The following is a 26,313-nucleotide window of genomic DNA, read 5'->3' as shown; positions in this document are numbered from 1 at the left end:
TGATCATCACAGACCAAACAGAGAAGGATTATGACATGGACTCTAAACGTAGCTGCGTTTTGCGTCCCAAGCCGAAAAGTGCCCTCCGGGGCTCATAGTTCCATTCACATCCGCAATCTGCACCCCCCCCCCCCCCCCCCCCCCCCCCCCCCCCCCCCCCACACNTGCCCTCCCCCCCGCCCCTCTCCCCAGCAAAGACCCGCGGGATCCAACACCCGCCGCAGGGAAGTTCAGCTCCCACTCGGGCTCCGACCTTCCGTACCGCATGGCAGCCCCCCTAGGCGATCCTCAAGACAATGTGGTCCGTACAACATGGCCGCCTACAGGGCGCGCACCGCAGCCCCACCCACCGGACCACCGGAAGTTTCCGTTTGAAACCCAGGCTGCTGATCAGCTTGAAGTTGCTGCGGTTGCCGCGGAGCGTCTTTTGAATCCTAACCACCAGAGTTGCGAGCCGGAGCAGCAGGCACCTGGGTGCGGTTCTCCCGGCGCACGGGACTGGGCTGACTGGGCTGTTGGGCTGGGAATGGAGTTTTCCCCTACAACTCCCGTTGAATCAAAACGACGAGGGTTGTGAGCTGAGGCTATCTGGGTCTTGCGCTCTTCCTTTCCTTTCTACCTGCTTGGGAGCTCCCCGACCCACCACGGGATAACGTTCACCTTTCACCTTCCAGGGCCCAGCCTTGCCACCTCCTTACGATGACCAGCGGGGTTAAGACGGCGTACACCCTGCAACCCCCCTCAGGGCTGAGCGGCGGCCCGCCCGCAGGTGGGTGCACACACTGCCCCCAGGAGAGGACAGAAGAGCAGATCCTTGGCCGGGAGTATGGAGCGCGGAGCCGGTGCGGGGGTGGGGGCGGTGGGAAGGGCATTCCGTCGACGCTGACTACTTGCTGACTCCCCTAGACCCCGGCTGTCTAGGTTTAAGATGGGAGTTAGGAGAAGAGGGCCTTGCGGTAGGATTTTAGACCTGCACTGCACCCCTGCTTCCCCAAACGTAAGGGCGCTGCATTACCAATTAGATTTAAGCTGCTGATTGCCCTACAGTCTTAATCCCATTAATTTAGGGATTTCTTTGTAAACAGTTACGGATTTTATTTCCCGTCCTGCGCTATCTGGAGGAATTGGGTCTATTGTTTTGGGGAGGAAGAGAGGAGAATCATTTGAGAAGCTGGATACTTCGAGGGGAGCACTAGAATTCCCCACCGTGTCTGGTTCACATTTGTCTCTCATATAGTACATTCCTAGTAAACTTTTGTTCAGGGAAGTGAGAGAGAGAGGGGTCAAGCTTAGCTAGAGCATTTGAGAAACTTGGGAAAAGAGACGTGATTAAATTTTTTTATTGTTTTGCCATCTTGCTTTATGTACATGTCTTGTGGTTTAAAGCCATCGCCTAGAGTCTGCAGGCGTCCAGCTGCCTCATCTAGCGATCACAGCACAGAGTAAACTTCAAACATCAGAACCAGTTGTGGGAGATTGTGAAGCAGCTGTTTAAGATTCCTTACCAGTCACACCATCAGCTGGTTGAGGAGCAGTAGCAGGATTGATCTGTGAAGTGAATAGGCTTTTCTCCAAAGGCTTGTCTTATGTTGCCTCAGAACACTTGGATGGTAATCCTGGCATCAGTAGGGCCTAGCAGTAGCTGGGGGAACCAGAGCCACATCCGTTTACTCCGCTTGTCCCCTAGAGTGTAATGCCCCCTGCCGTCACTGGGGAGTGACTGGCTCCCCTAGCAAAGTGGAAAGTTTTCAATCTCTTTGCTTTCTATTCCTGTCCCAGCTTTATCATTACATGTAACTTCAGTAATTCAACATTTTAGTCAGTCTTCCAGGTTTTTATTTTGATTTTGGGCATGGACTGGTTTTTTTAAATATATTTTATTGACTATGTTGTTACAGTTGTCCCTTTTCCCCCCCTTCACTCCCCTCCACCCTGCACATCCTCTCCCACCCACATTTCCCTCCCGTTAGGTCATGTCCATATGGGCTGGTTGTTTTTAAGTTTTAGCTTTTTTGTTTGTTTTTATTACAATCATTGGGGTAACATTGGTAGCATATGAATGTCAGGTGTATGACTTTAAAATACAGGGTCTGACAGAAATAACGCCTGCTTGAGTGTGGTTGGTAGGTTAATATGAGTGTGATAAATTATAGTTTTAATTTGAACATTTCACCTAAAATGTTGTATGGTGTACTTGAGTGTGATACTGTTATGTTACAGAATATCATGCTTATGATTTTGTAATAAAAAATTTGTAATAAAAAAGGGGCATTATTTGTGCTGGCCCCTTATAACATCTGTGTGTTTTATTGTGTGTTCAGCACCTGAAGTCTAATCTCCTTCTGTCCCTGCTCACTTTACCTCCTTCCACTCTGGTAACCTCCATTCTGTTGTCTGTATCAATGAGTTTGTTTTTTGTTTGTTTCATTTATATGTCTGTTGCTTTTTGTTTTATATTCCAAATATGCATGGAATCGTATGGCTGCCCTTTTTTGTTTTACTTACATCATTGCAGAATACTCCCAGGATTCATCTGTACTGTCATAAATGGCAATAGTTCTTTTTAATGGCTGAATAGTATTCAATCATATGTATGTACTGTCAGGATTCATCTGTACTGTCATAAATGGCAATAGTTCTTTTTAATGGCTGAATAGTATTCAATCATATGTATGTACCACATCTTGTTTTTCTAGTCATCAATCGAAGGACATGTAGGTTGCTTCAATGTCCTGACTATTGTCAGTCGTGCTGCAATGAACACAGTGGTACATATATCTTTACAAATAAGTGTTCTCACATTTTTAAGGCAGGTAGCCAGGAGAGGGATTGCTCGGTCATATGGTATTTCTGTGAATTTTTTGAGGAGCCTCCATACTGTTTTCCACAGCGGCTGCATCAATTTACATTCCCACCAGCAGTGTCCCTGTTCTCCACATCCTCTCCAACAATTGTTATTTCTTGTTGTCTTGATTACATGCATTCTAATGGGTTTGAGGTTGTGGCATCTATTGTGGTTTTGATTTGCATTTTCCTCATAACTAGTGATGTTGAGCATCTTTTCATATATTATTGGCCATATGTAAGTTCCTTGTAAAAACGTTTATTCAGGTCTTCTGGTCATTTTTAATGCTATTTTTTTGTTGTTAAGTTGCAGGAGTTCTTTATATATTTCATATGTTAACACCTTATCAGAAGTATTATTTGCAAATATCTTGCCTTTTGTTTCATTAATGGTTTCTTTTGCTATCCAGAGCTTTTTAGTTTGATATAGCCCCATTCATTTATTTTTGCTTTTACTTGTTTTTGGGGTCAAGTTCACAAAAAAACCCACTGAGACCAACATCCATAGGTTTAGTAACTATGTTTCTTTCTATATAGTCAGGTCTCATAGTCAAGTCTCTGCTCCATTTGGAGTTAGTTTTTGTGTATGGTGTCAGCAGTTTAGGTTCTTTGCATGTGGCTTTCCAGTTTCCCAACACCATTTACTAAAGAGACTTTCCTTTCTCCATTGTATGTCTTTAGCTCCTTTGTTGAAAATTGGTTGCCCATGTATATGTGAGTTTATTTCTGAGCTCTCAATTCTGTTCCATTGGTCTTTCTGTTTGTTTTTCTGCCAATACCATGATGTTTTAATTATTGTAGCTTTATAGTTTAGTTTGAAATCAGGAAGTGTAATACCTCCAGCTTTGTCCTTTTTTTTCCAGGAGTGCTTTGGCTATTCAGGATCTTTTGTGATTCCATACAAATTTGAGATTTTCTGTTACAGTTCTGTGAAAAAGGCTATTAAGATTTTGATGGGGTTGCATTAAATTTGTATATTTATTTAGATAATATGGTCATTTTAACAGTGTTAATTGAGCCCTGGCTGGTGTAGCTCAGTGGATTGAGCGTAGGCCTGCAAACCAGAGGATCGCGGTGAGATTCCCAGTCAGGGCATGTGCCTGGGTTGCAGGCCGGTCCCCTGCAGGCCAACTCCCAGCAGGGGATGCACGAAAGGCAACCACACATTGATGTTTCTCTCCCTCTCTCCTTCCCTTCCCCTCTGAAGATAAATAAATAAAATCTTTAACAAAATTAACAGTGTTAATTGTTCCAAGCCATGAACATGGATGGAATATCTATCCATTTCTTTATGTCTTTTTCCCTTTCAACAGTGTCTTGTAGTTTACAGTGTACAGATCATTCGCTGTCTTTGTTAACTCTATTCCTAAGTATTTTATTCTCTTTGTTGCAATTGTAAATGGCATAATTTTCTTCATTTTTCTTTCTTTTTTTTGATATTCTGTTGTTGGTATATAGGAATGCAACAGGTTTTTATCTGTCGATTTTATATCCTGCAACTTTGCTGTATTCTAATACTTTTTTGGTGGCATTGTTAGGGTTTTCTATATACAGCGATATCATCTGCAAGTAGTGACAGCTTTACTTCTTCATTCCCAATTTGGATTTCTTTCCTTCCTTCCTTCCTTCCTTCCTTCCTTCCTTCCTTCCTTTTTTGGTCTAATTGCTCTGCTCTGGCTAGGACTTCCGGAACTATATAGAATAGCAGTGATGAGAGTGGGCATCCTTGTCTTGTTCCTGAGCTTAGAGGAGAAGTTTTCTGTTTCTCACTGTTGAGTATGATGTTACCTGAGGGTTTGTCATATATGCCCTTTATTATGTTGAGATCCTTTCCTTCTATAAGCATTTTATGGAGTGTTTTATTATATATGGATGTTGTAACTTGTCAAAGGCTTCTTCTGTATCTATTGTTATCACATTGATTCGTGGATGTTGAATCATCTTTGCATTCCTGGAATGAGCCCCATTTGATCGTGATGTATGATTCTATTAATATATTGCTGTATTCAATTTGCTAGTGTTTTATTTAGGATTTTACCTGTTTATCAGAGATATTAGCATGTAATTTTTTTAAAGATTTTATTTATTTTTAGAGCGAGGGGAGGGAGGGAGAAAGGGGAGAGAAACATCGATGTGTGAGAGAAACATTGACTGGTTGCCTCTTACACACCCCTAACTGGGGACCAGGCCAGCAACCCAGGCGTGTGCCCTGACTGGGAATTGAGCCGGAGACCTTTCGGTTCGTAGGCTGATATTCAGTCCACGGTCAGGGCTGTAATTTTCTCTTTTTTGTGTTCTCCTTGGCTGGTTTTGGTATCAGGAGAATGTTGGTCTCATAAAATGAGTAAATATCCCCTCTTCAGTTTTTTGGAAGAGGTTGAAGAGGATTGATATGAAATCTTGTTTGTGTGTTTGGTAGAATTCACCAGCGAAGCCATCTGCTCCTGAACTTTTATTTTTTGAGAGGGTTTTTTAAATTACTGTTTCAATTTCCTGACTAGTGATTCATCTGTTTATGTTTTCCACTTCTTCATGATTCAGCCTGGAAGCTTGTATACTTCTAGGGATTGGTCCATTTCTTCTAGGCTGTCGAGTTTGGTGGCATGTAGCCTCCACAGCATTCTAGTTCAATCCTGGGCATTTCTGTAGTGTCTGTTGTAACTTCCTCTTTAATTTCTGATTTTATTTATTTAAGTTTTCTTTTCTCCTCCAGCCAGATGTTTTTCAATTTTGTTTATCTTTTCAAAGAACCAACTCTTTATTTTATTAATTGTTTTCTGTTTTCTTTTCTCTGTTTCATTTATTGGTGCTCTGATTTTCATTATTTTCTTACTTCTACCAATTTAGGGTAGAAGTAAAGAACAACTTTATTTGTTCTTTTTCTAGTTCTTTAAGGTGTAATATTAGATCATCTATTTGGGATTTTCTTTGTTTCTTGAAGTAGGCCTACAGTACTCTAACACCCCTCTTAGGGCCACTTTTGCTGCAGCCCTAAAATTTTGTTATGTCCTATCTTGATTTTTATTCGGCTCTATGCATCTTTTGTTCTCTTATTTCTTCTGTGACCCAGTGGTTGTTCAATAGCATGTTGTTTAATCTCCACGTATTTGTGGCTTTTCTAGCTTTCTTCCTGTAGTTAATTTTCAGTATCATTGTGATCAGAAAATAAGCTTGGTATGATTTCAGTCTTAAATTTATTGAGACTAGTTTTTTGCCATATGGTCTGCCATATGCCATTTTATCTTTGGTTTTCTGGTTAGTTGTGTGTCCACTGTGGCTTGCTTTCTTTTTTAAAAGATTTTATTTATTTATTAATTTTTAGAGAGGGGAAGGCAGGAAGAAAGGTAGGGAGAGAAACATCAGTGTGTGGTTGCGTCTCACGCGCCCCTTATTGGGGACCTGACCTGCAACCCAGGCATGTGCCCTGACTGGGAATTGAACCGCGACCCTTTGGTTTGCAGGCTGGTGCTCAATCCGCTGAGCCACACCAGCCAGGCTCCATCGTTTCTTTTCCCTTGTGATTTTTGTCTCCTGTTTTAATATGGTAGTTTTCTTTTTTTTTTTAAAAGATATTTATTTATTTATTTATCTTTAGAGGGGAAGGGAAGGAGAGTGGGAGAGAAATATCCATGTATGGTTGCTTCTCGTGAGACCCCTGCTGGGAACTGGCCTGCAACCCAGGCATGTGCCCTGACTGGGGATCGAACCGCGATCGTGTGGTTCGCAGGCCCATGCTCAATCCATTGAGCTACACCAGTCAGGGGCGGTAGTTTTCTTTTCTTTTTTTTTTCCCATTCCTTTCCTCTTTTTTTATATTTTGTGTCTCAGGTCTGGATTTTTGTTTTGTGCGTGACATTAGGTTTGTGTAAAATGTCGCGTATATAAATAGTTCTCCTCCTTTTGATTGCCTCATCTTCACTCACCTGTACATGTGCAGTCCTTTTTCTTCTCCCCTTTTATGACTTTGTTGTCACAAATTATCTTTTATGTTGTACATTTGTTAACAAATTGCAATAGTTATAGTTATTTTTTAATGCATCTTGGAGAATGTCTCTTTGCATTGATATAATTAGATGTTCTGTTAGCTTCTTCGATTCTAAAGTCCACTTCTTTCCATAGGTTTGGGAAGTTCTCTCCAATTATTTCTCTCAGTTGGCTCTCTGTTTCCTTCTCTCTTCTGTGGCATTCCCATTATCCTATGTTGCTCTTTCTTCTTCTTTTTTTTTAAAGATTTTATTTATTTACTTTTTAGAGAGAAAGGAAGGGAAAGGGAGAAACATCAATGTATGAGAGATACATCGATTGGTTGCCTCTCACACACTCTCAACTGGGGACCCAGCCCACAACCCAGGTGTGGGCCCCGACTGGGAATCAAACCGGTGACCTTTCGGTTTGCAGTCTGGTGCTCAGTCCACTGAGCCACACCAGCCAGGGCTGTGTTGCTCTTTCTAATGGAGACAGATAGTTTATGTAGTCCTTCCTTCCTTCCTTCCTCTCCTAGTTCTTACTGTTCTTCCTCCTGGGTCATTTCTAGGTCCTATCTCGAGCTTGCTCACTCTCTCTTCCATCCCGTCCACTCTATCTCCGGTGCTCTCTAGAACATTCCTCGTCTCACTTACTGGGTTCTAGCTCCACAATTTCTGTTTGGTTCTTTATTATAGTTTAAATTCCTTTGGTAAAGTACTTCTTTTGATTATTAATTTTATTCTTGAACTCAGTGTACTATTTTCTGAGTTCTCTTGTATCTTATTGAGCTTTTTCTTTTTTTAAATATTTTATTCATTTATCTTTAGAGAGGAAGGGAAGGAGAGAAGGAGAGAAATATCAATGTATGGTTGCCTCTCATGAGTTCCCTGCTGGGAACTGGCCTGCAACCCAGGCATGTCCCCTGACTGGGAATCGAACCACGATCATGTGGTTCACAGGCCTGTGCTCAATCCACAGAGCTACACCAGCCAGGGCTTATTGAGCTTTTTCATAACTGCAATCTTAAATTTTCTGTCATTTAAGTCATGCTCTTCCATGACTTTGATTTGGTTTCTGGAGACTTTCCATTTTCTTTCTGTGCTCCTGCGTTATCTGGGTCGTTCGTGGTGTTTGATGAATTGCTTCTCTGCCTGCACATTTTCAGGGTAGTGAACTCCTTTCTCGTCCATATTCTGTGTCGCTGTCAATAATTCAGGGATTTGATAAGTAGGGTACTTTATTTTGATGCTGTTAAAGGTTTTTTGTTTTCTCTTCCTGCACTATCTGCACCTCTGGGATCATGGTGGAGGGGTGTCAGTTCAGCTAAGGAAACAGCACATGCCCCCTGGGATGGTGGGTGTCCCTCTGTGACTGGATGGCCTCCATTACAGGGCGCTACCACCCATGGCAGGGGGGTGTGGTAGATGGTGGAGTACTGGTTTTGCCTACTGCCTCCTTTTTTTCTGATGGTCCCGGGCCCAATTGTATTTTTGGAGGCCTCTCCACTGGCTCCTCCTGGCTGTGTCAGGATGGGTCGGGCAAGGGATGCAAGTTCCCCATCTCATGGCTCTGCCCCTCCCTGTCATCACCGCCACACTGTTTAAGGTTTCCCAGCCACCTTGACAGGGTCCGCTACCTCGGGGAAGGGGGTAGGGGGTGGCCTTTCTCAGGGGAGCACTGCCTCTGCCCCTGTTACAGCCCGACTTCGGCACTGCTGCCGTGCTCGCTGGAGCCGCGGTGGGCCGCTACCCTGTGCTTCCCCAATCCCGCCTTCCCTACTCACTGGTACACCTGCCTTCAGGCGTCCGGGCATGTGGGTCTTTGAGGCATGTTTGTATGTTGAGTGGAGGGTCTTTTGTGGAGTTGTAGTTGTCCGCCTTGTAAATTTAGGGGGAGAAACAAAGGAGTCTTCTTACTCTGCCTTGGTGCTTACATCACTCCAAGTTTTACGTGATTCCAGGATTCAGTTTTTTGAGTAGGTAACATATGTATGTGTAAAAAACCCCACCAAAGTTAGGAAATGACATGTAGTGAAAAACAAGTCCCCTCCCCTTACTTGCACACCAGCCGTGCAGTTTCCCTCCTAACGTCTCTGGTTTTAAGAAGACAATCTTCATTAAGTCCTGCTGACTTTTTCCTACAACACATCTTTAGGTTCTAGCAAATGTGGATTATTGGAACTAATAACAGTAGGGGAAGAGTGCTAATTGTGACCAGTTTCCTATTAACACCTTTATACATGGGGTAGATTGTTATTATGTATAACTTATAAATACTTCACTTTATACCCTGTGGCCATTCTGTGTGATCTGTCATCAAGCTTTTGGCTCCCCATAAACACTGCATTGTCACATTTAAAGAATTTTGGTTTCTATCCCAAATTACTAGAATTCCCATTTTTCTGAATTGATCTTCACAAGTTGACATGGGCCAGAAGGAAATACAGGTTTCTGGCAGCTTGGAATTGAGCTCCGCTAACTGTTCGAGTAGCAGCTGTTGGGTCCTGACACTTGAAGTTTCACCTTCCTGTTTTCCTTTGCAGACACTCAAATTCGAGCCGCTTCCAAGAGCTTACTACCTGTTAAGTCCAAAGAAGTCGATGTTTCCAGAGTTCTTCATCCAGGAGTTTCAGAGAATGATATCATGAAAATCATCAAACCGAGACGAGAAGGGTGGGTCGGGTCATTGGCACCCAGTTAAAACATCTTGTTAGAAATTGCTCAGTACCAAGAATCAGAAAAGAGAGTTTTCAAGAGCACCAGGCACCTGCACAATTGGCCTGCGGTCAGCGACCCAGAGTGGGGCAGCGTTGCTGAGCTGTCTGTCAGGGCCCTTTGTGTCGGTCAGTTCTGAAGAGACACAGCAAGGGTTATGATAAGAGGTCTTTCTCCTCTCTCACCACTCGCTCTGAGTGCACGTTCCTGTGGTCGCACGCCAGCCCTAGGTGGTGGTCATGGTGGGCAGACACTAGTCGTTAGCCTCTTGCCGGTCGGAGCACAGTCTGGCCCAGTGTGTGTCCCTTTGTCCCGTGCTCAGTCCCCTGTAAGGGAGGTTGACATGAGGTACTCACTCCATTCTGAGCAGGAGGGGCATTCATTCTCTATTAATAAGCTTTTTTCAATAATCTGGGCTGAAGTGAAAGTGCGTGGGCCCTCGGAGTTTATCAGTCTTGTGCTAGTTGCATTGTATGTACGCAGTGAGAATCATAATATGTTGTTATGTGTTGTGAACAAAGCAGAACAAAGAGCCTGGTCTTGAAAGATTGCTCCTTTTGCTTTTTTTTTTAATTAAGGTATAATTGACTATAGCATGATAGTTCCAAGTGTACAATATAATGATTTGATATGTGTATATATTGCAAAATGTTCACCACACTAAGTCAACATCCTGAATTTTTTCTCATTGTTTCTCTAGGCAGGTGAAAGCTGCTGATACTGCCATCAAGAGGAACATCAAAAAGAGGTAAACATCAGCCCTGGCTGGTGTGGCTCGGTGGATTGAGCGCCTGCCTGCGAATCAAAGGGTCGAAGGGCTGCAAGGGTTGTGGGTTCAATTCCCAGTCAGGGCACATGCCTGGGTCGCAGGCCAGGTCTCTGTTGGGGCACGGGAGAAGCAAACACAATGATATTTCTGTTCCTGTCTTTCTCCCTTCCTTCCCCTCTCTCTAAAAATAAGTACTTTTAAAAAGAGAGATGAATATCAGCATATAAGAAGGTTGGATTGGGCACCGTTTTAGTGGATTTCAGTCCTGATTGTACAGGATTTGTTGGTACTTGTTTAATGTGTTATAGTCTGTGTTGCCACCCCAGAAATCTGAACGGAATTGTCAAGGGTGAGGCACAGGCAGATATGAGAAACACTATCAGGGCAAGATGCTACTATCTTCAGGGCCAATCAGGATCTTTTGGGGCTCCATGCCAGGACCACTGCAGATTGGAAATCAAACCCAGCTATGACCTATCAACAGGAATATGAAGCCTTAAAGATAGGAGGGGCTACATGTAGTTAGTGATTTTGACATGGTGTTTCTGGTGGTGCTGTTGCCGAGGCTGGTGAAGGCTAACTCCGGGAGACGGAGTCATCTTTCTCTCTTTGAGGCTAGCTTGGCCGTTTTAAAGTCCTAAAGACAGAAATAATACAAGCTGAAAAGCCTGTAGAAATAAGTTCTAATTCCAAATCTGGGCATGTCTTAAAAGTTCTGGAAACAAAATACTATTAAGAAGAACTCTGAGCCCCGGCTGGTGTAGCTCAGTACATTGAATGCTGGCCTGCAAACCAAAAAGTCACCAGTTCAATTCCCAGTCAGGGTACATGCCTGGGTTGTGGGCCAGGTCCCCAGTAGGGGGCACGCGAGAGGCAACCACACATTGATGTTTCTGTCCCTCAATTTCTACCTTCCCCTCTGTCTAAAAATAAATAAAATCTTTAAAAAAAAGAACTCTTAGAAAATTGAAAAGAACATTTAATGGTGATAATGGCTATTATTTATTGTTTAGTATGTGTCAGTAGCTGTGCTGAGAATGGTACTTATATTCTGTCTCTAATTCTTCACAATAATAATAATATGAGATGCAGGTATTATCCTAATTCTAGAAATGAGGAAACAGCCTCAGAGAGGTTATGCAATTCACTGAAGGTCATACAGCACTACGTAACGAAGCCAGAATTCGAACCCTTGTCTGTGAGACTGCATAGTCCATACATACTCTTACTCCCTGCACCACTTCATATATTCATTAAGTACAATTATTACAGCTACAAACCATTGAGTAAGCAGAAATCAGAGGAAGAACTCAAGGATAAGAACCAGCTCTTAGAGGCTGTCAACAAGCAGTTGCACCAGAAGTTGACTGAAACTCAGGTAAGAGACCACCAGACCTCTGCCATCAGCTGCATTGGGTGATGCATGTGGAATCCTGAGGGACAGCCCCTCGGGTGAGAGCAAGCTTGCAATGCCTAGGCACCCGAGGGCGAACGTTAAGGCACCAGGCTTGTGCTTTGGCTGTCTGGGAGCAAGGGCAGTAAAGGCCACCCCAGAGGGATGGAGTGGGGCAGGCCTGATCTCTCTGCATGGCGCCCCACTAGGGAGAACTGAGGGACCTAACCCAGAAGGTGGAGCTGCTGGAGAAGTTTCAGGACAACTGTTTGGCAATTTTGGAGAGCAAGGGCCTCAATCCAGGTAAGACACAGCACCCAGTGGCCTTCAAAGGAATCAGTGCACATGCCCTCTCCCGGAATGACGCTGGCCTGTGGGTGAAGGGTCCAGCATGGCCGCAGCTGGCCTCAGCAGCACAGGGGTTTAGAGCTCCTCTTTTTCCCTTGTGATGTCGACTGTGCCTGACCAGCAATCTCAGATGGTTGTGGAGAGAATTATCACCACCTTCTTATCTGAATACTTTATGCCATTCATTCAGCACCCAAAGATATGACCTTGCAAATTAGACAAGAAATATTTCATTTCTTTCAAGAGTGGTAGTATACAGGTAACTCCCAGGTGGGAAGAGAGAGGTGATACTGTAATATCTGGTTGATCAGCAGAATCACGGTGGCTAAGATGCAATTCCTGCTCTGACCTGGAGAACAGTCTGGCAAAGAGGAGAGCACAGAAGGAGCTGCCCCAGGACCGTAGCAGGGCAGGCTGAGTTGCAGAGCCTGAGAACACCTGGGGAAGGGCCCTGGCCTTCTTTGAATTAAGGAGTGCTGGTTGTGCTACTGGTTAACCTGTCCATTTTTAGGATATATTCTTTATAGTCACCATACATGGTTTTACATGATTTTAATTTACTGTGTGTATGGACTACTTTTGCCAAAAATAATAATAATATTTAAGGCCTGAAAAGCTTTTAAAAATAGTTTTGTGTTTTATGCATTTTCTTTTGACAAATGTTTTGGTGAGGAGAAAGCAGAATGAACTTTTGGCCATATCCAAACACGGAAAGGAAGGAGGTAGAATGTATATCTCTCTGGAGGCAGGTGTGGCACTGGAGGCACTGCCCAGGTGAACACTCCGGGGAGTTGGGAGCAGCTGTCTAGACATGTTTCCCTCATGGAAACCCTGTGCTTGTCCGGGAGGGATTTTATTTTATTTTATGTAGTCTAAGGTACAGTTCCCTAAGCGAGGTTGACTTTGTTGACTCCATTACTTTTAGACAGTGAAACTCTGGCATCACAGGAAGAATGCAACATGGACCACGCGGACTCCATGGTGAGGGCACGGGTGTGAGTGGGCAGGGGCCGAGTGGCCGTGGGGCTCTGCAGCTTTAAGACCGTCTCTGCCGTGCAATCAGTAACCCCCAAGAAGCAGCCTTGGTTACCCAGGATAGTGGAAGAAGAGAGTGGTAAATGTGTACTTGAAGTAGCATATTTGTCTGACGGGGACTTTGTACTTACAAGTGTGGGTCTGAGTTGAAAGTGTACCACTTTAAAACATGATAGGAGAGACCTGTGTAGAGAGCTTTCTGGTGTCTCTGTTCCACCCTATACCAACTTTCTCTCCTTTGCTGAGAACCATATAATGCAAAGATTTGGCATGAATTAAACTTGGCTTCTCTTTGGTTTCTTCCCTGAAGTAAGAAGGTAATTGTTTGGAATTAAAGTCTTCTGAGCTTCTATACTCTCTTCCCCAAGAGGATCGGTTGTCACCTTAGAATCATAGAATGCTAGGTACGGAAACCATTCTCTGCTCTCCCAAGCTGTCAGTCTCCCCTTCAGTGGCCACTATGTTTTGTTCATATTGCTTGTGTAGCGGGGCTCATGGAAGTGGGGTGACCTGCTGTCCCTCCTCAGGACAAAGTCCCTCCAGGGTGCTCAGGAGAGAACCTGGTGTGTGGGTGTGGACACTCAGCAAATGATTGAATGACATTAGCAACCATCTAATCCAGCTCTCCTTCCATACAAAGAAATCAATTTATATGAAGAAAATGTTCACATTTCAGTAAAGATTTGTTACTATATTGTATTTCCTCTTAGTTGCTGTTAGAAACTTTGCAAGGTGAACTAAAGCTCTTTAATGAAACAGCCAAAAAGCAGATGGAGGACTTACAGGTAAGAGGCCGACATCATCCAGAGGTGGAATTACCATTGCCTGCCACCCTGGGAAGATCTTTGGAAGGTTCTTTCTTATTTATCTATTTCTTTTTTTAAAGATTTTATTTATTTAATTTCAGAGAAAGGAAGGAAGAAAGCAAGGGAGAGAAACATCAACGTGTGGTTGCCTCTCACGTGCCCCCAATTGGGGATCTGGCCCATAACCCAGGCATGTGCCCTGGCTGGGAATCAAACCAGCAGCCCTTTGGTTTGCAGGCCAACACTCAATCCATTGAGCCACCCCAGCCACGGCTATTTCTTTATTTTTAGTAAGCTATTTTGTAATCTGGATTTACGGAATAGTTGCAAAGGAAATACAGAGAATTCAATTCCTGTGATACTAGCATCTTACATTATTATCACGGCACATTTGTCAAAATTAGGACACACCAACATTGATGTATTACTTATAACTAAATTCTAAGACTTCATTTGATTTCACCAGTTTTTTTCAACTGATTTTCTTTTTCTGTTCTGAAGACTCTTTAGAACTGTTCACATCTGTAAGGGCACGAGACGCTGCGCACCATGCTGGGTTGCTCAGAGTCAAGGCCTGTGTCCGATCCAGGCCCGGGAAACTTGGCACCTCCGGGGAACCAGTCGCAGGAGACCCAGCTTCCTGGGGCTGCTCTGGGTTGCAGGGCTGGTCATGGGGTGTGACGCTGAACCCTAGGGGACTTTACTGCTCCGACTTAGATCGAGGAGTCTCTAGCAAAAGGGGGCAGTTCCTAAAACCAGGACAGATAGACCTAATGTCAATGTGCCTGTGGTCTTCGATGGAATAGAAGCATAGTGTTCCAAAGTTTTGTTTTGTGTTTTCTCTTTTTAAATGTCTTCCCAAGCAGGCCTTAAAAGTAAAGTTGAAAATGAAAGAAGACGAGAGGGCCCAGTTCCTGAAACAGCAGACCTTATGTAACAGTCAAGTAAATGATTTTACAACAGCCCTGGAGGAAATGAAGCAGCTATTAGAAATGTGATAAAAAGCAAGTGGCCAGGTGGCTCTCTCTTGGGGATTAACTCTAAGAAGCGGCCACTGAGGACATCTACTTCTTGGCCGTGATCTTCTAGGACTCACCAGCCCCAGAATGAAAACCGTTTTTGCAGTAGGATTAAGGACTGTTTGTGCTGGAATGGCAGTCTCCCCTTGAAGCAAGTGTTCTAACCTCAGATCGGTCAGCTCCCTGAAGCTTTCATGTACATAATTAAGGTCTGCAAGAGGGTGGCCTGGATGCTCGGATCAACTCCTAGGCGACAAGGCGACAGATACACTGGTAGAATTAGACTAAACCCGCCACAGCCAGAGAATCCAAAAGGTCCCATTCAGATGCACAGGAAGAGACACTCAATTGTGCCCTGGGGCACAGGTGCTCCACAGGAAGGATCTGATGAGCCACGCGCTCCCCTGCTAATTTGGAACCTACTCTGTCCCATCCTGGTTGGGCTCTGTACCTCATTGCAAAGTTACAAACTTAAGTTACTTGACAAGGCTTATTAGTAAATGGGGTGAAGGTATAGATAGCAATAACACCTACCTGTAATAAAACACATTGGAGCTTTTAGTCTAAATTATTTCTGTTTTTTGTGTGTATATAAGAAAGGAAATATCTATTTAAAAAGAGATATTTCTTTTTATATGTAGATATTTCTGTATTCGGATTACATTATTGAGAAGGGAAAATAGCCTTTAACCTAAATGTGTTCACTGACTACTACTGAGCTAATCTAGGAGTTCACGGCTCCACTTCAACCCAGAATATTTCTCTTCTACTCAGTAATTGCTCCATGCCTACCCCACCCCGTCTTCCAGGAACATGAGCTGGTTTTCTGCAGATGTTCCCTATTTGTTGCAGTGGCTGCCAGACACTGTCTACTGGGTCTGTGTCACTGGCTGCCTGTGTTCTCCCTGTGTTCCTAAGCATGGTTATCTACCGGCTGTTTGTTTTGCACAGCCAATCCTGACCTGGCTCCATGGATCCTCAATCGGCTGAAGTCTATGGCAGTCCGCCCTGACCTGATTTACCAAAGGCGCAGCCGTATTTCATTTCTTAGTCAAACTGGGCAATCTTTGGCCAGCTCCTTTTTTCTGCACCTACTAATTTTTTCACTGAAAAAATTAGCCTCAGCATTACTGAGGCTGCCCAGGGCCACCCATTCATGCTAGGTAATGCCCCCATCCTAACCCCAAGGGCTAAAACTCTGCCTTCACACACAAGCATTCATGCAGTTGGTTATGTCCCAAATATTTTGAGAGGGAAATCCAGTTAAATAATTCCCACCAGTGAGAAGGGCTCAACATTTTCTTCTACCCACTTTTAGGATGGTTTATAGTTTAAACGATTGTTTACCCAAACAAATTTGTAATTGCTATTTCAGGCCAAAATAAAGTGTTACTTCCTTCTTGGAAGGAGAGGTTGGGAAACTCATTTGTAGGATCCTCACCTCCTTGTCATGCCTCCCTAGGTAACTGGAGAATGTCACGATGTCAATGTCTGTGGTTGCTCGTCTTCCCCCGTGTAGAGACCCTGCCCCCTCGTGGCCTGGTCACACCAAGGGTTCTCCCCTCACGGTTCTGCTGTGCACCGACAGCCAGCATTTGTGCGCGCACTCATTCCCTCTGACCAGTGCTGCTCCTCCTGCCTTTTGTACCTGAGGCAATATTCTGGGTGCTTAATCTGATCCAGAGCCTGAAAAATTTATATATAACAACGCTTAGCAAATAGTGATCTGCACCTTCCACTTTGCTAGATGCTAAAGTTGGTTAGGAAACTTTAATGTAGCATGACATTCTTAATCTCAAAGATGGTGTTCAGTCTGTTAGGTGAAACAAAAAATGTTATTTACCCTGCAGGTCATATACAGGGTAAATAACAAAAGGCACTATACTAACAATGGGTTGTGTGGTACAGTTGTATACAATACCACAGTTAGTTAACTGAGCTAGGCTTATAGAGAAGGTAGATTGGAAATTAAAGGGAAAGTAACACTGAAGAGGCTAGCTAGAAAGTTGAGGTCCTTCGAAGTTGGTAAACATGAACATTTCAGGAAAGCAGCCTGCTCAGAGGGCGTGGAAGCTCCGTGCCCTTGACCCCACACCTCTCCCTACACATCTCTTCCATCTGACTGTTCCTGAGTTATGTGTTTTTTATAGTAAACCAGTAATCTAGTAAATAAGGTATTTTGCTGAGTCTTTGAGCCACTCTAGCAAATTAATCAAACCCAAGGAAGGGATCACTGGAAACACCGGGAGAAAATAAAATGAAAGATCGAAAAAAACGGGACAGGGAGGTACACAGATGAGTCTTGGGACACTGGGTAAGAACGCTGGGCTTGTTCAGAGGATTCAGAATGAGAAGGGATTATGCCGGACACTTCATCGAACCCTTGTAATATAATCATCCAAATGCAATGTTTATGTCCCTCCTCATGTATTGCATTCCCATGAAATCCTCATTACAGTCATACCGCATAAGTCATATCACAGGGGTGCAGCATTATTCCTGTTTACAGGTGGGGAAATAGGCTCAGAGAAGTTAAGTTGATTGGCCCCAGGTCAAATAACAAGCAAGTATTGGAGAAAAAGTTGAGCCAGGGAGTAATGGGTGAGGGTGGAAGAGAATGGTGTTACCAGAAGTTTTGAAGATCACTGAATGCCAGGCTAAGACGTGTGGGTTCTATTATTAGCAACTGTCTCTGCAGTTTGCTTGCCCTCATTAAGCTAAAAAGGTTCCAGAGCAGAGCGATTCACAAGCACCATCATTAAACTGCACTTACATCCTTTGTCGCAGAGCAAGAATATATATACTTCAGGTCAACTCAAGAAAATAACTTCATGGGAAAGTGGTCACGGAAGTACCCACGTCCATTTATCGTGCATTCCAGTGCCGTACGGTCCCCTGTGCAGTTGTCTAACTCCTAATGCAGTTTCTTTTTACGATCCAAAAACAAGGAATCCAGTGAGATATCCCTTGAGAGCGTTGTTGAGGATATATTAAGAATATATCCCAGATCCCTGTTCTAAATGTTAAAAAATATATTAAATGAGCACATTAAAATATCTAAGTATGGTCTATAATGGTCTACTGAGTTTTTGTTTCCCCCTCTTTGATAATGTCTTCAATTTCTGCTGAGACCCTTCTTTGTACTCATTTGGTTCTATTGCATTTAACTTCTTTTGATACTCCAGTGGCAAACTATTCTCTTTTGCACCCATGTGAAGGACCTTTTTTTTTTCCAATTTTTTTATTTAATTATTTTTCAAGTACAGTTTTCTGTCTATTACTCCCATCCCATCCCACCCCCCATCCTCCCCCCTCCCTCCCATTTCCACCCTTCTCAGATGTTGTCCATGTATCCTTTATATAGGTTCCTCTAAATGAAGGACCTTTTTATAGTAGGGTTATTTCCTTCCTGAGTGTAAACATTACTTTCTATTGGGGCCTATGTTCCAATGAACTCTTCTTGGTTATCCAGAAAATTAATTGCTTTTGTTCATTTTCCAAAGTACTCCTCATACTTCACAGCCAGGAATTTGGAAAATGGTGGCTATGCCTCCGTGCTAAGTTTCACATATTTTACCTTGGGAACTGCCAAAGTCAAGCTTAAAATCCTGTAACTGAATACATTCACTCGTGAACTCTTCCCCTCATCTCAACTATTAAAATAAGCATCTCAACCTCTTTCCCACTTTTGACATCTCCTACCTTACCTCATCTCCTCCATGTCTGGAGGGTAGAGACTGTCAGAGCCAGACTCCCAGTTTTGACCTTTTGAACCCGAGAAGGTGGTTCTCCCAACTTTGCTTGCAGTCAGGGCAAGGGCAGGTGGCCAAGACTTAGCCAATCTGGCAACCTTTGGTGCTTTGAATGGTGCCCATGATAGCAGAAAGTTCACCCTGGTCCCTGGGGGTGGTAGCCACATCTGGGTTTCAGGACCTGCAGGGGTGTCGCGTGGCAGTGGCAGTCAGGGTCCACATTTACCAAGTTCAGCAGGGGTGCAGCAGTGGCCGCCTGGGCTGTTCTGTCTGTGACACTGGCTGGATTACGATCACTGCGCCTTCTTTTTTGCCTGCCCATAACGTCAGCTTTGTGGTCCTTACTTCCCAGTCATTTGGTAAGCTCTGTGGCAGCCTTTCAACACTTTTCTGCTTAAATCAGCCACTTACTGTTGCTTGCAACTGAGAACCCTGCAGGGTGGGGGCGCGCAGCAGGTTGAGAGGTTTCAGAGGGGGAATCCACTAAGTCGGCAGGTTGCTGCCAGAGGCAAAGTTCAGAGAACTCCGCCTCCTGGCCCTGCAGATCCTGGTTCACCACTCCTGCCAGCTGCCTGCAGGGGTGTGAGGAGAGACAGCAGTGAATGACCCCAGCTCGGTGGCCGCTGCGCCACCACCTCGGGCATTAGGGAAAAGGCGAGAAACGTGGGCCCTATTATCTCAGTAATATTTTTGACACTAGAATAAGTACCTAATGATTCTACTTTAAGTAGTTAGATCCAAATAAGTACTTATGCCCTAACAACTTATAATAGCTATTTGAAAAAATAATACACAAATCTAAAATTTCATTGTTCAGTAACCACAAGCATCTACTAACGGAATTTTGGGCAATGCCTAATTTCTCAAGCCTTGGAATAAAATCAGACACTACTGCCTTCATTCCCCGTTTGACCCTGTCAAGGAATGTAGCGTGATCTAATGTTGAAACCGACCTAGTCCAAGCTAGTAGTGAAATATAGAATAAAATGTTCCCAAAAATTGCTCCATGGAGTCAGTCCTGCCAGAACCATGATGGTGGAACTGTGGCCCAGAAATCACCTTCACTTCTTGTAAGTTTGTTCTTCAGATCCAAAGCCAATCTACCAAGGAGGGGAAACTCAGCATCTGGTTGAGCAAGTCCCTTCCCACATTCCCTAATAAATGCTGCACAATCCCAGAGTGCTTCACTGTGCAGATATATACCGGGACATCAGTGGTCAAAAAAAGGAGGAGCCTAATAATCTGCTCTCTGATTGGTTAACCCCAGCAAATTCCCCATCCTCAAGTCATAAAAACCCCTGAGCCCCACATCTGGCACTCAGAACCTGAAGCCCTGGCTTAGCGTTCTTGCTTCTGCAGACCCTCAGCAAATCTGCCTTTGCTTTTATCAGTGTCTCGAGTCTAAATTCTTTTATATCAGGAGAAAGAGAACCCAAACTCATTGGTTTCACATGTGTAACATATCAAGCATCGCTGTGATTCCCACCAAAATGTAAAATGTCCTATGGCGTCCCTGTGAGTTTGCTGCCCAAGGGTGCCTTAGCTCACAGTCTGGGAACCACCAATCTAGGCAATAAGGCATCACAAACATTTTGAGCAGGCAATCATCGTAACAAATGTTTTAGGAAAATGAGTCTGGCATTGGTGTTAAAGATGAATGGCACTGTTAAAATTTTTTAAAAAATGGTTCTGGCTGGTATAGCTCAGTGGATTGAGTATGGGCTGTGAACTAGAGGGTCACCAGTTCAATTCCCAGTCAGGGCACATGCCCGGGTTTTGGGCCAGGTCCCCAGTATGGGGTGCGTGAGAGGCAACCACAAATAATATTTCTCTCCCTCTCTTTCTCCTTCTCTTCCCCTCTCTCTAAAAATGAATAAATAAAAATTTAAAATAATAAAATAAAAACAATGGAGACTAGCCTTGATAATTCCAAGTAGACAAAACCAGTTTAGTCATACAAACACCTTAATTTAGGTTATTTTATGATACTAACTTGCCCTGGTCATTTCCTGCTTATGCTTCAGGAAATCATCAGCAAAACTTGACCCTTTCACAAAGTCGACATAAGGTAACCACTGAAAGTTCTAATATAACCAGTCACTATGAAGAATAAACAGTCAATGCGTTTGTAATCACAGAACCAGCTCACAATGGTTACTAAGCCAACTTTCACAGTCAGCAGACCAAACTGCAAGTCATGAATCCAAAGCCTGTGCAGAGGAGAGAGTTTGACCTCCGACCGAGGTACTAGAACGTGACCAGAATGTGAACACCAAAACCCTTCAGAAGCAAAGGGTCAGGTGTACAGGAAGAATGATGCTTAGCATGCTTTACCATAAGTGGCCAAGTTCCAAAGCTCTCTAGTCAACACCTGAACCACCAGTTTTTCCACATACCAGACTGCTCCCCCTACCCTCTAAGCCTCAATCTTTGCCTTTAAAAACCCTTGATTAAAGGCCGTTGGGTGTTGAGGGCAAGGGGAACTAGCCAGAACATAGCTGTAAGGAAGCAAAAGGTGTTTTACTAACTAACGCAAAGAGGCTCCGGGACATGCCCGAAGAGCAGGGTGTGTTCCAGGATGTGGTCTAAGAGCAAAGGTTAGTCAGGCAGATAGCCATCTGGACAGTCACTAGGAAGGGAAATTTTGCCCATGTGCACGAGCTCAACTGACCAATCAAGTAAAGGAGCACGAGCCAGTGCACGAGTTAACTCACCAATAATCAGTAACCCTATTGTGCCCCTGAGCCAACCGCTAACCGCCACATCTGCTTCTGTATCCAGCTTGCTTGCGCGCCTCCGTAAAACCCTAAGCCTGTAAGCGTTTGGCGCGACTCTCATTTGCAGCCCTTGCGGGCACCGTGTCTCCAGACACTTTGGAGAGTTCGCCCCTGTGCAGGTTAAACTTGGCCAATAAAGTAACATCTTTGGAACCCCGAAAGTCTCCTACATTTGTTCTCGCGGTTGGTGAATGCAACATTGGGGAGTTTGGGTTTTAAGCCATAACGTTCTATTCCCCTTGCTTGACTCACTGCAAGTAAAACGGCTTTGACTTTGCTGCAGATCTTGGTGTTCAGTGTTTGGCTTTGCTACACATCAGGCAGGCAGGCCCTTGCTTGGTTTGGTTCGGTGACATTTTCTCACTATACAAGCTGCTTTATAACATCATACAAGTACTCCTGAGTCTCACTTCATGTTTCGGTTTGAGTGCTCCTGGGTTGCATGATGAACTCTGACTAATTACTACCTCGGTGACACATTGGTGTCGCTTTGGCTATTTCTGAACTTTTAAGAAGACAGAGTCAAGGACGTGAGGAGAGCTCAGGAATCCGATGTGTAAGGGCCATGGCAGCAAAGGAGTAAAGAAAGATTTGGACACGAGAAAACTGCAGGACTTAATGGATGGGATAGGGTGTGGGGGGAAGGGATCTACACAGAGGTTTTTAGGAGTGGTGACAAAATAAGAATTAGATATAAAATTAGGATGTTAAAATGTCAGTTTGCAGCCCATCCTAGCCAAACAAATCTAAATTGAAATCCTAGCCTACACATTGTCCATGAAACTCAAAAATTGAATCTGGAGGCTGTGTCTAGAAATGAATGATAAAGATGTATTCAAGGGTGTTAGGGTTTGCAAACTAGAAACACAACTAGGCAATACCCAGAGTGTTCTGAAGAAGAAATGAAACAGGTAGAATAAAATGTTCCCCACAACTGCTCTGAGTCAAGCCCTACCAGAACAAATCCCCACTGAGTTAAGCCCTGCCAGAATATGACATTTATCAATAGGTAGCTATGAAATAATGGACCAGGGGCTACCCAGACTTCTTAAGTTCCTTTTAAGATCTAAAGCCAAGCCACACAAACAAACTTGATACCTGGTTGGGAAAGTCCCTTCCGGCATCCCGTAATAAGTGCCGCACAATCCCAGAACACTTGGCTTCACTGACATATACCTGGCCATCGGTGTTTCAAAAAAGGAAAACCCTGCTACCCTACTCCCTGATTGGTTAACTCCAGCAACCTCCGCGTTCCCAAGTCATAAAGACTGCTAAGCCCCACATTTGGCGCACAAAACCTGAGACTCTGTCTCAGTGTTCTTGCTTCTGCAGAGCTTCAATAAATCTGCCTTTGCTTTTATCAGTGTCCCTTGTCTAAATTCTTTTATATTAGGAGTCAAGAACCCAAATTCATTGGTAACAGAAGGAAAAGCTGAGGGTTCTCATAGTAAAAAGTACATTCTTGAAAAGAATTGGCCCAAGATGGTAATCCTCTAGACGACCAGAGGTCCGGATAATGGGTGTCAGGTAATCGGCTGTGTGAACTTTCTTTCCTTAGTCTTTCAAGGGGTAACCAGGGGGTTATCTGGAGGTTTGATGTATATCCAAGCATTGATGCAGGACTGGAAAATTCAAAAGTACATTTCTGATGGGGGAGTCAAGAGTTGGAAAGTTTTAGTTTAGGTGATAGCTAATAAGCTTAGTAATCAATGCATGTAAAAGCCATTGTTCCAGGAACCAAAGGTATGACCCACCCCAGCTCCAGAGACCGAGAGCAGTCCCACCTCTGTGCCTCAGGACTGCTAGCAATCCACGTGGTGTCTGAGGGAGGTGACTACCACCCAGGGCAAGAATGCAGCAGTTTTTTAATCCAATTAACTTTTCCCTGAATTCCAACCCCCTTACGGACACTTTGTTCTCCTTACAAAAAGTCATTTCAAAATGGAATTTAAGATGGTCTGTTAGGGTACAAACCCACTGTCTTCTCAGATCCCCAACCATCTGAATAAAAAGCCCACAAAGGTTCAATTCCTGTCTCTGCTCATTGGGTCTGGTAGGTGCCAGGCAGCACAAATGCCAGCTTTTCCAATTTCGTTTTCAGGCTAACTAGAATAAGAATAGAATAATTTCCTCATGCCTCAATCTGTTTGATTCCAGTAATTTAACAGTTTGACTATAGTGATTCCATTTTATGTCTTCATTCTATATCTCACCACTAAAAACTTATCTTTGGCAAATTCTCTCAGTCTAATTTCTTGCCAGTAAAATAGAGATAGTGACTATCTTGCTGGGTTGTCATAAGAGAGAATTGTGTACAGCACCTGACAAAGGTACTCAAATCCTGATTGCTATTAGTGTTAAGACTCAAATTTTGTCTTGGTGAATGCATGAAGACTTTGCAAACCTTAGATATTCAACTTTCCTCTCACTGAGATCGCTCAGTTTTTACTCTTAGGCTCAGATCCAACATTTTGAAAACAAGCAAGACAAAGCACCATTCTTGACCCTTCCAGTAACCATCTATCTCCTATTCACAGTCAAATGTCTTAAGAATTGTTTTCACTCACTGTCCTCTTCCCCTTCCAATGTGATCTAAAGACAAAGGTAATTACATGATGTAGCTACAATAGGCAAAGTCATAGAGACAGAAAATAAAATAGAGATTTCCAGGGACTGGGTGGAGGAAGGAACAGGACATTTAACATGTGCAACTTCTGTTTGGCACGATGAAAAGTTCCAGAAACGGACAGTAGTGATGGATGCACAAAATTGTGCATGTACTTAATGTCAGTGAGGTGAACTAAATATAGTTAATTTAGTTCACTAAATATAGTGAACTAAAATGGCAAATTATGTTATGCATATTTTACTACAAAATTTTAAAAGGTTTTATTATTTATCTTTAGAGGGGAAGAGAAGGAGAAAGGGAGTGAAATATCAGTGTATGGTTGCCTCTTGTGCATCCCCTGCTGGGAACTGGCCTGCAACCCAGGCATGTGCCCTGACTGGGAATTGAACTGCGATCGTGTGGTTCACAGGCTCACGCTCAATCCACTGAGCTACGCCAGCCAGCGCTATTTTACTACAATTTTTAATAAAATGTATTGCGGCTTACCAAACTGTTCTAACCTCTTGTGTACAGGTTAATAAATCACTGCCTCCTTCTAGAGAGGACCTCTATTCTGACAGAAAATTACATCTATTAGTATTCTTTTTTTGAATTTCATATAAATAGATTTGTCCATTTTGTCATTGTCAAATGTGTTGATATGAATTGCTCAAAATAACCTCTTATTTCTTTTTCAGATCAATAAGATCTGAAAAAGCTGTTCTTTTTAAAAATTATTTATTTATTTATTTTTAGAGAGAGGGGAAGGAGGGAGAAAGAGAGGAGGAGAAACATTGGTGTGGGAAAGAAACACTGACTGGTTGCCACTTGCAACCCCCCCAACTGGGGACCTGGCCCACAACCCAGACACGTGCCCTGACCAGGAATTGAACCAGCGACCTTTTGGTTCATATGCTAGCGCTCAATCCGCTGAGCCACACCAGCCAGGGCTCTCTATCATTCTTGAGATCAGTAATTTATAATTTCTCTTTTTTCTTGATCAGTCTTGTTAGTGTTTCATTGATTTTATATTGCTTCCTTTGTTGTACATCTGTTATTTTGTAATTTCTATTCATTCATTTCCATCCATGTTTGGGGTTGTAATTTAGTGTCATTTTTTTATTTTCTTAACATAAAAGAGTAGACAACTTCATTTCAAGTGTTCTATTTTATAGTTCTCAAAAAAAAAAAGCCAAAACGGAGTCACTTTTGCTAAACTAAGTCACCAAACCAAAACTTAATAACTGGCTTAATTGCAGAGTTTCAGACTTTCCCAGGAGTGGAATCTTTAAGTCATTTATTTATTTATTTTATTTTTAGAGAGAGGGAAAAGGAAGAAGAAAGAGAGGGAGAGAAACATCGATGGGGCATATGTTCTGGTAGGGTTTAACTCTGTGGAGCAAGTTTTGGGAACATTTTATTCTACCTTTTTCAATACCATATGTACTTGGAAGCACATCTTCTGCCCAGAAGCACATCTTGGGTGACTTGTCTGAACTCCCATACCTTCAGGTTTCAGTTTCCCAGTGAGACACAGTAGTTATTCTCACAGTACAATCAGGTAAAAGGAACAAAATCATTTAAAGTTGACAGATCTTTTTTTTTTAAACATAAAGCCTATTTAAACATTCCGATTTCTATAAACTTATCAATCCTTACATTTCTATATTCTTTTTATCTAATTATGGTTATATAATGAGGTTATATATGGTTATATATATGGTTAATGAATTCAGACTTCACCCTGAGTTCAGTGGGTTTTTATACCGTAGTTCATGAATTTCCATAACAGGGAGTCCTGGAAATTTCTCTTTTCTATCTCCTAACCATTTTACCCACTCTTTTGTTTTATTTTTTATTTACTGATTTAAGAGAGGGAGAGGAAAGGAGAGAGAGAAAGAGAGAGAAAGAGGGAGAAAGACAGAAATCAGTTTGTTATTCCACTCATTGATGCGCTCATTGGTTGATTCTTATATATGCCCTGACCAGGGATCAAACCCACAACCTTAGTGTTTTGGGACAATGCTCTAACCAACTTAACTATCCAGCTAGGGCTATTTTACCCAATCTTGAATAGAAGGCCTTAGGTCCCTAGTCAGAAGTCAAGTCAAGAGACCCTGGCCCTGTTATGAAACTTGAACTCAATTTAACCAGGCTCATTGTTGCTCCCACTGATTGCTGGTTGAGTTTCTCATTGTGATCATTTCTTTTTATTTTACTTTTTATTATCTTTTCCTTTTTTTCCTCCTCACCCAAGAATGTGTTTATTGATTTTAGAAAGA

General features: G+C 43.2%; 1 protein-coding gene across 2 annotated transcripts; it reads left to right on the top strand.

The window, feature by feature from the left end:
* The first annotated feature begins 206 nt into the window (after positions 1-206).
* Positions 207-17,469, top strand: KNSTRN (kinetochore localized astrin (SPAG5) binding protein). Of its 2 annotated transcripts, none has more exons than XM_037056080.1 (9): positions 207-474; positions 675-769; positions 9,353-9,482; positions 10,225-10,272; positions 11,566-11,671; positions 11,896-11,989; positions 12,960-13,015; positions 13,780-13,854; positions 14,742-17,469. In XM_037056080.1, the coding sequence occupies exons 1-9, from the start codon at positions 266-268 to the stop codon at positions 14,871-14,873; spliced, it is 945 nt and encodes a 314-aa protein (XP_036911975.1). In that variant the 5' UTR covers positions 207-265; the 3' UTR covers positions 14,874-17,469. The 2 variants fall into 2 exon arrangements, with proteins under 2 accessions (XP_036911975.1, XP_036911974.1); XM_037056079.1 differs by having other exon boundaries at positions 14,739-17,469.
* The last annotated feature ends 8,844 nt before the right edge of the window (positions 17,470-26,313 follow it).

The sequence above is a fragment of the Sturnira hondurensis genome, unplaced genomic scaffold, assembly GCF_014824575.4.
Source record: "Sturnira hondurensis isolate 20B ecotype Veracruz unplaced genomic scaffold, ASM1482457v3 Scaffold0008782, whole genome shotgun sequence".
NCBI classification, from domain to species: Eukaryota; Metazoa; Chordata; class Mammalia; order Chiroptera; family Phyllostomidae; genus Sturnira; species Sturnira hondurensis.
The sequence above is the reverse complement of the archived record's forward strand: the minus strand, read 5'-3'. Positions and strand labels throughout refer to the sequence as shown.

Excerpts from the sequence above, each read along its gene's own strand:
- KNSTRN (XM_037056079.1), top strand. The coding sequence starts at position 266 with ATGGCAGCCCCCCTAGGCGATCCTCAAGACAATGTGGTCCGTACAACA. Across the intron at positions 770-9,352 it reads GAGCGGCGGCCCGCCCGCAG|ACACTCAAATTCGAGCCGCT; the intron begins GTGGGTGCACAC and ends TTTCCTTTGCAG. Across the intron at positions 10,273-11,565 it reads AAGAGGAACATCAAAAAGAG|CTACAAACCATTGAGTAAGC; the intron begins GTAAACATCAGC and ends CAATTATTACAG.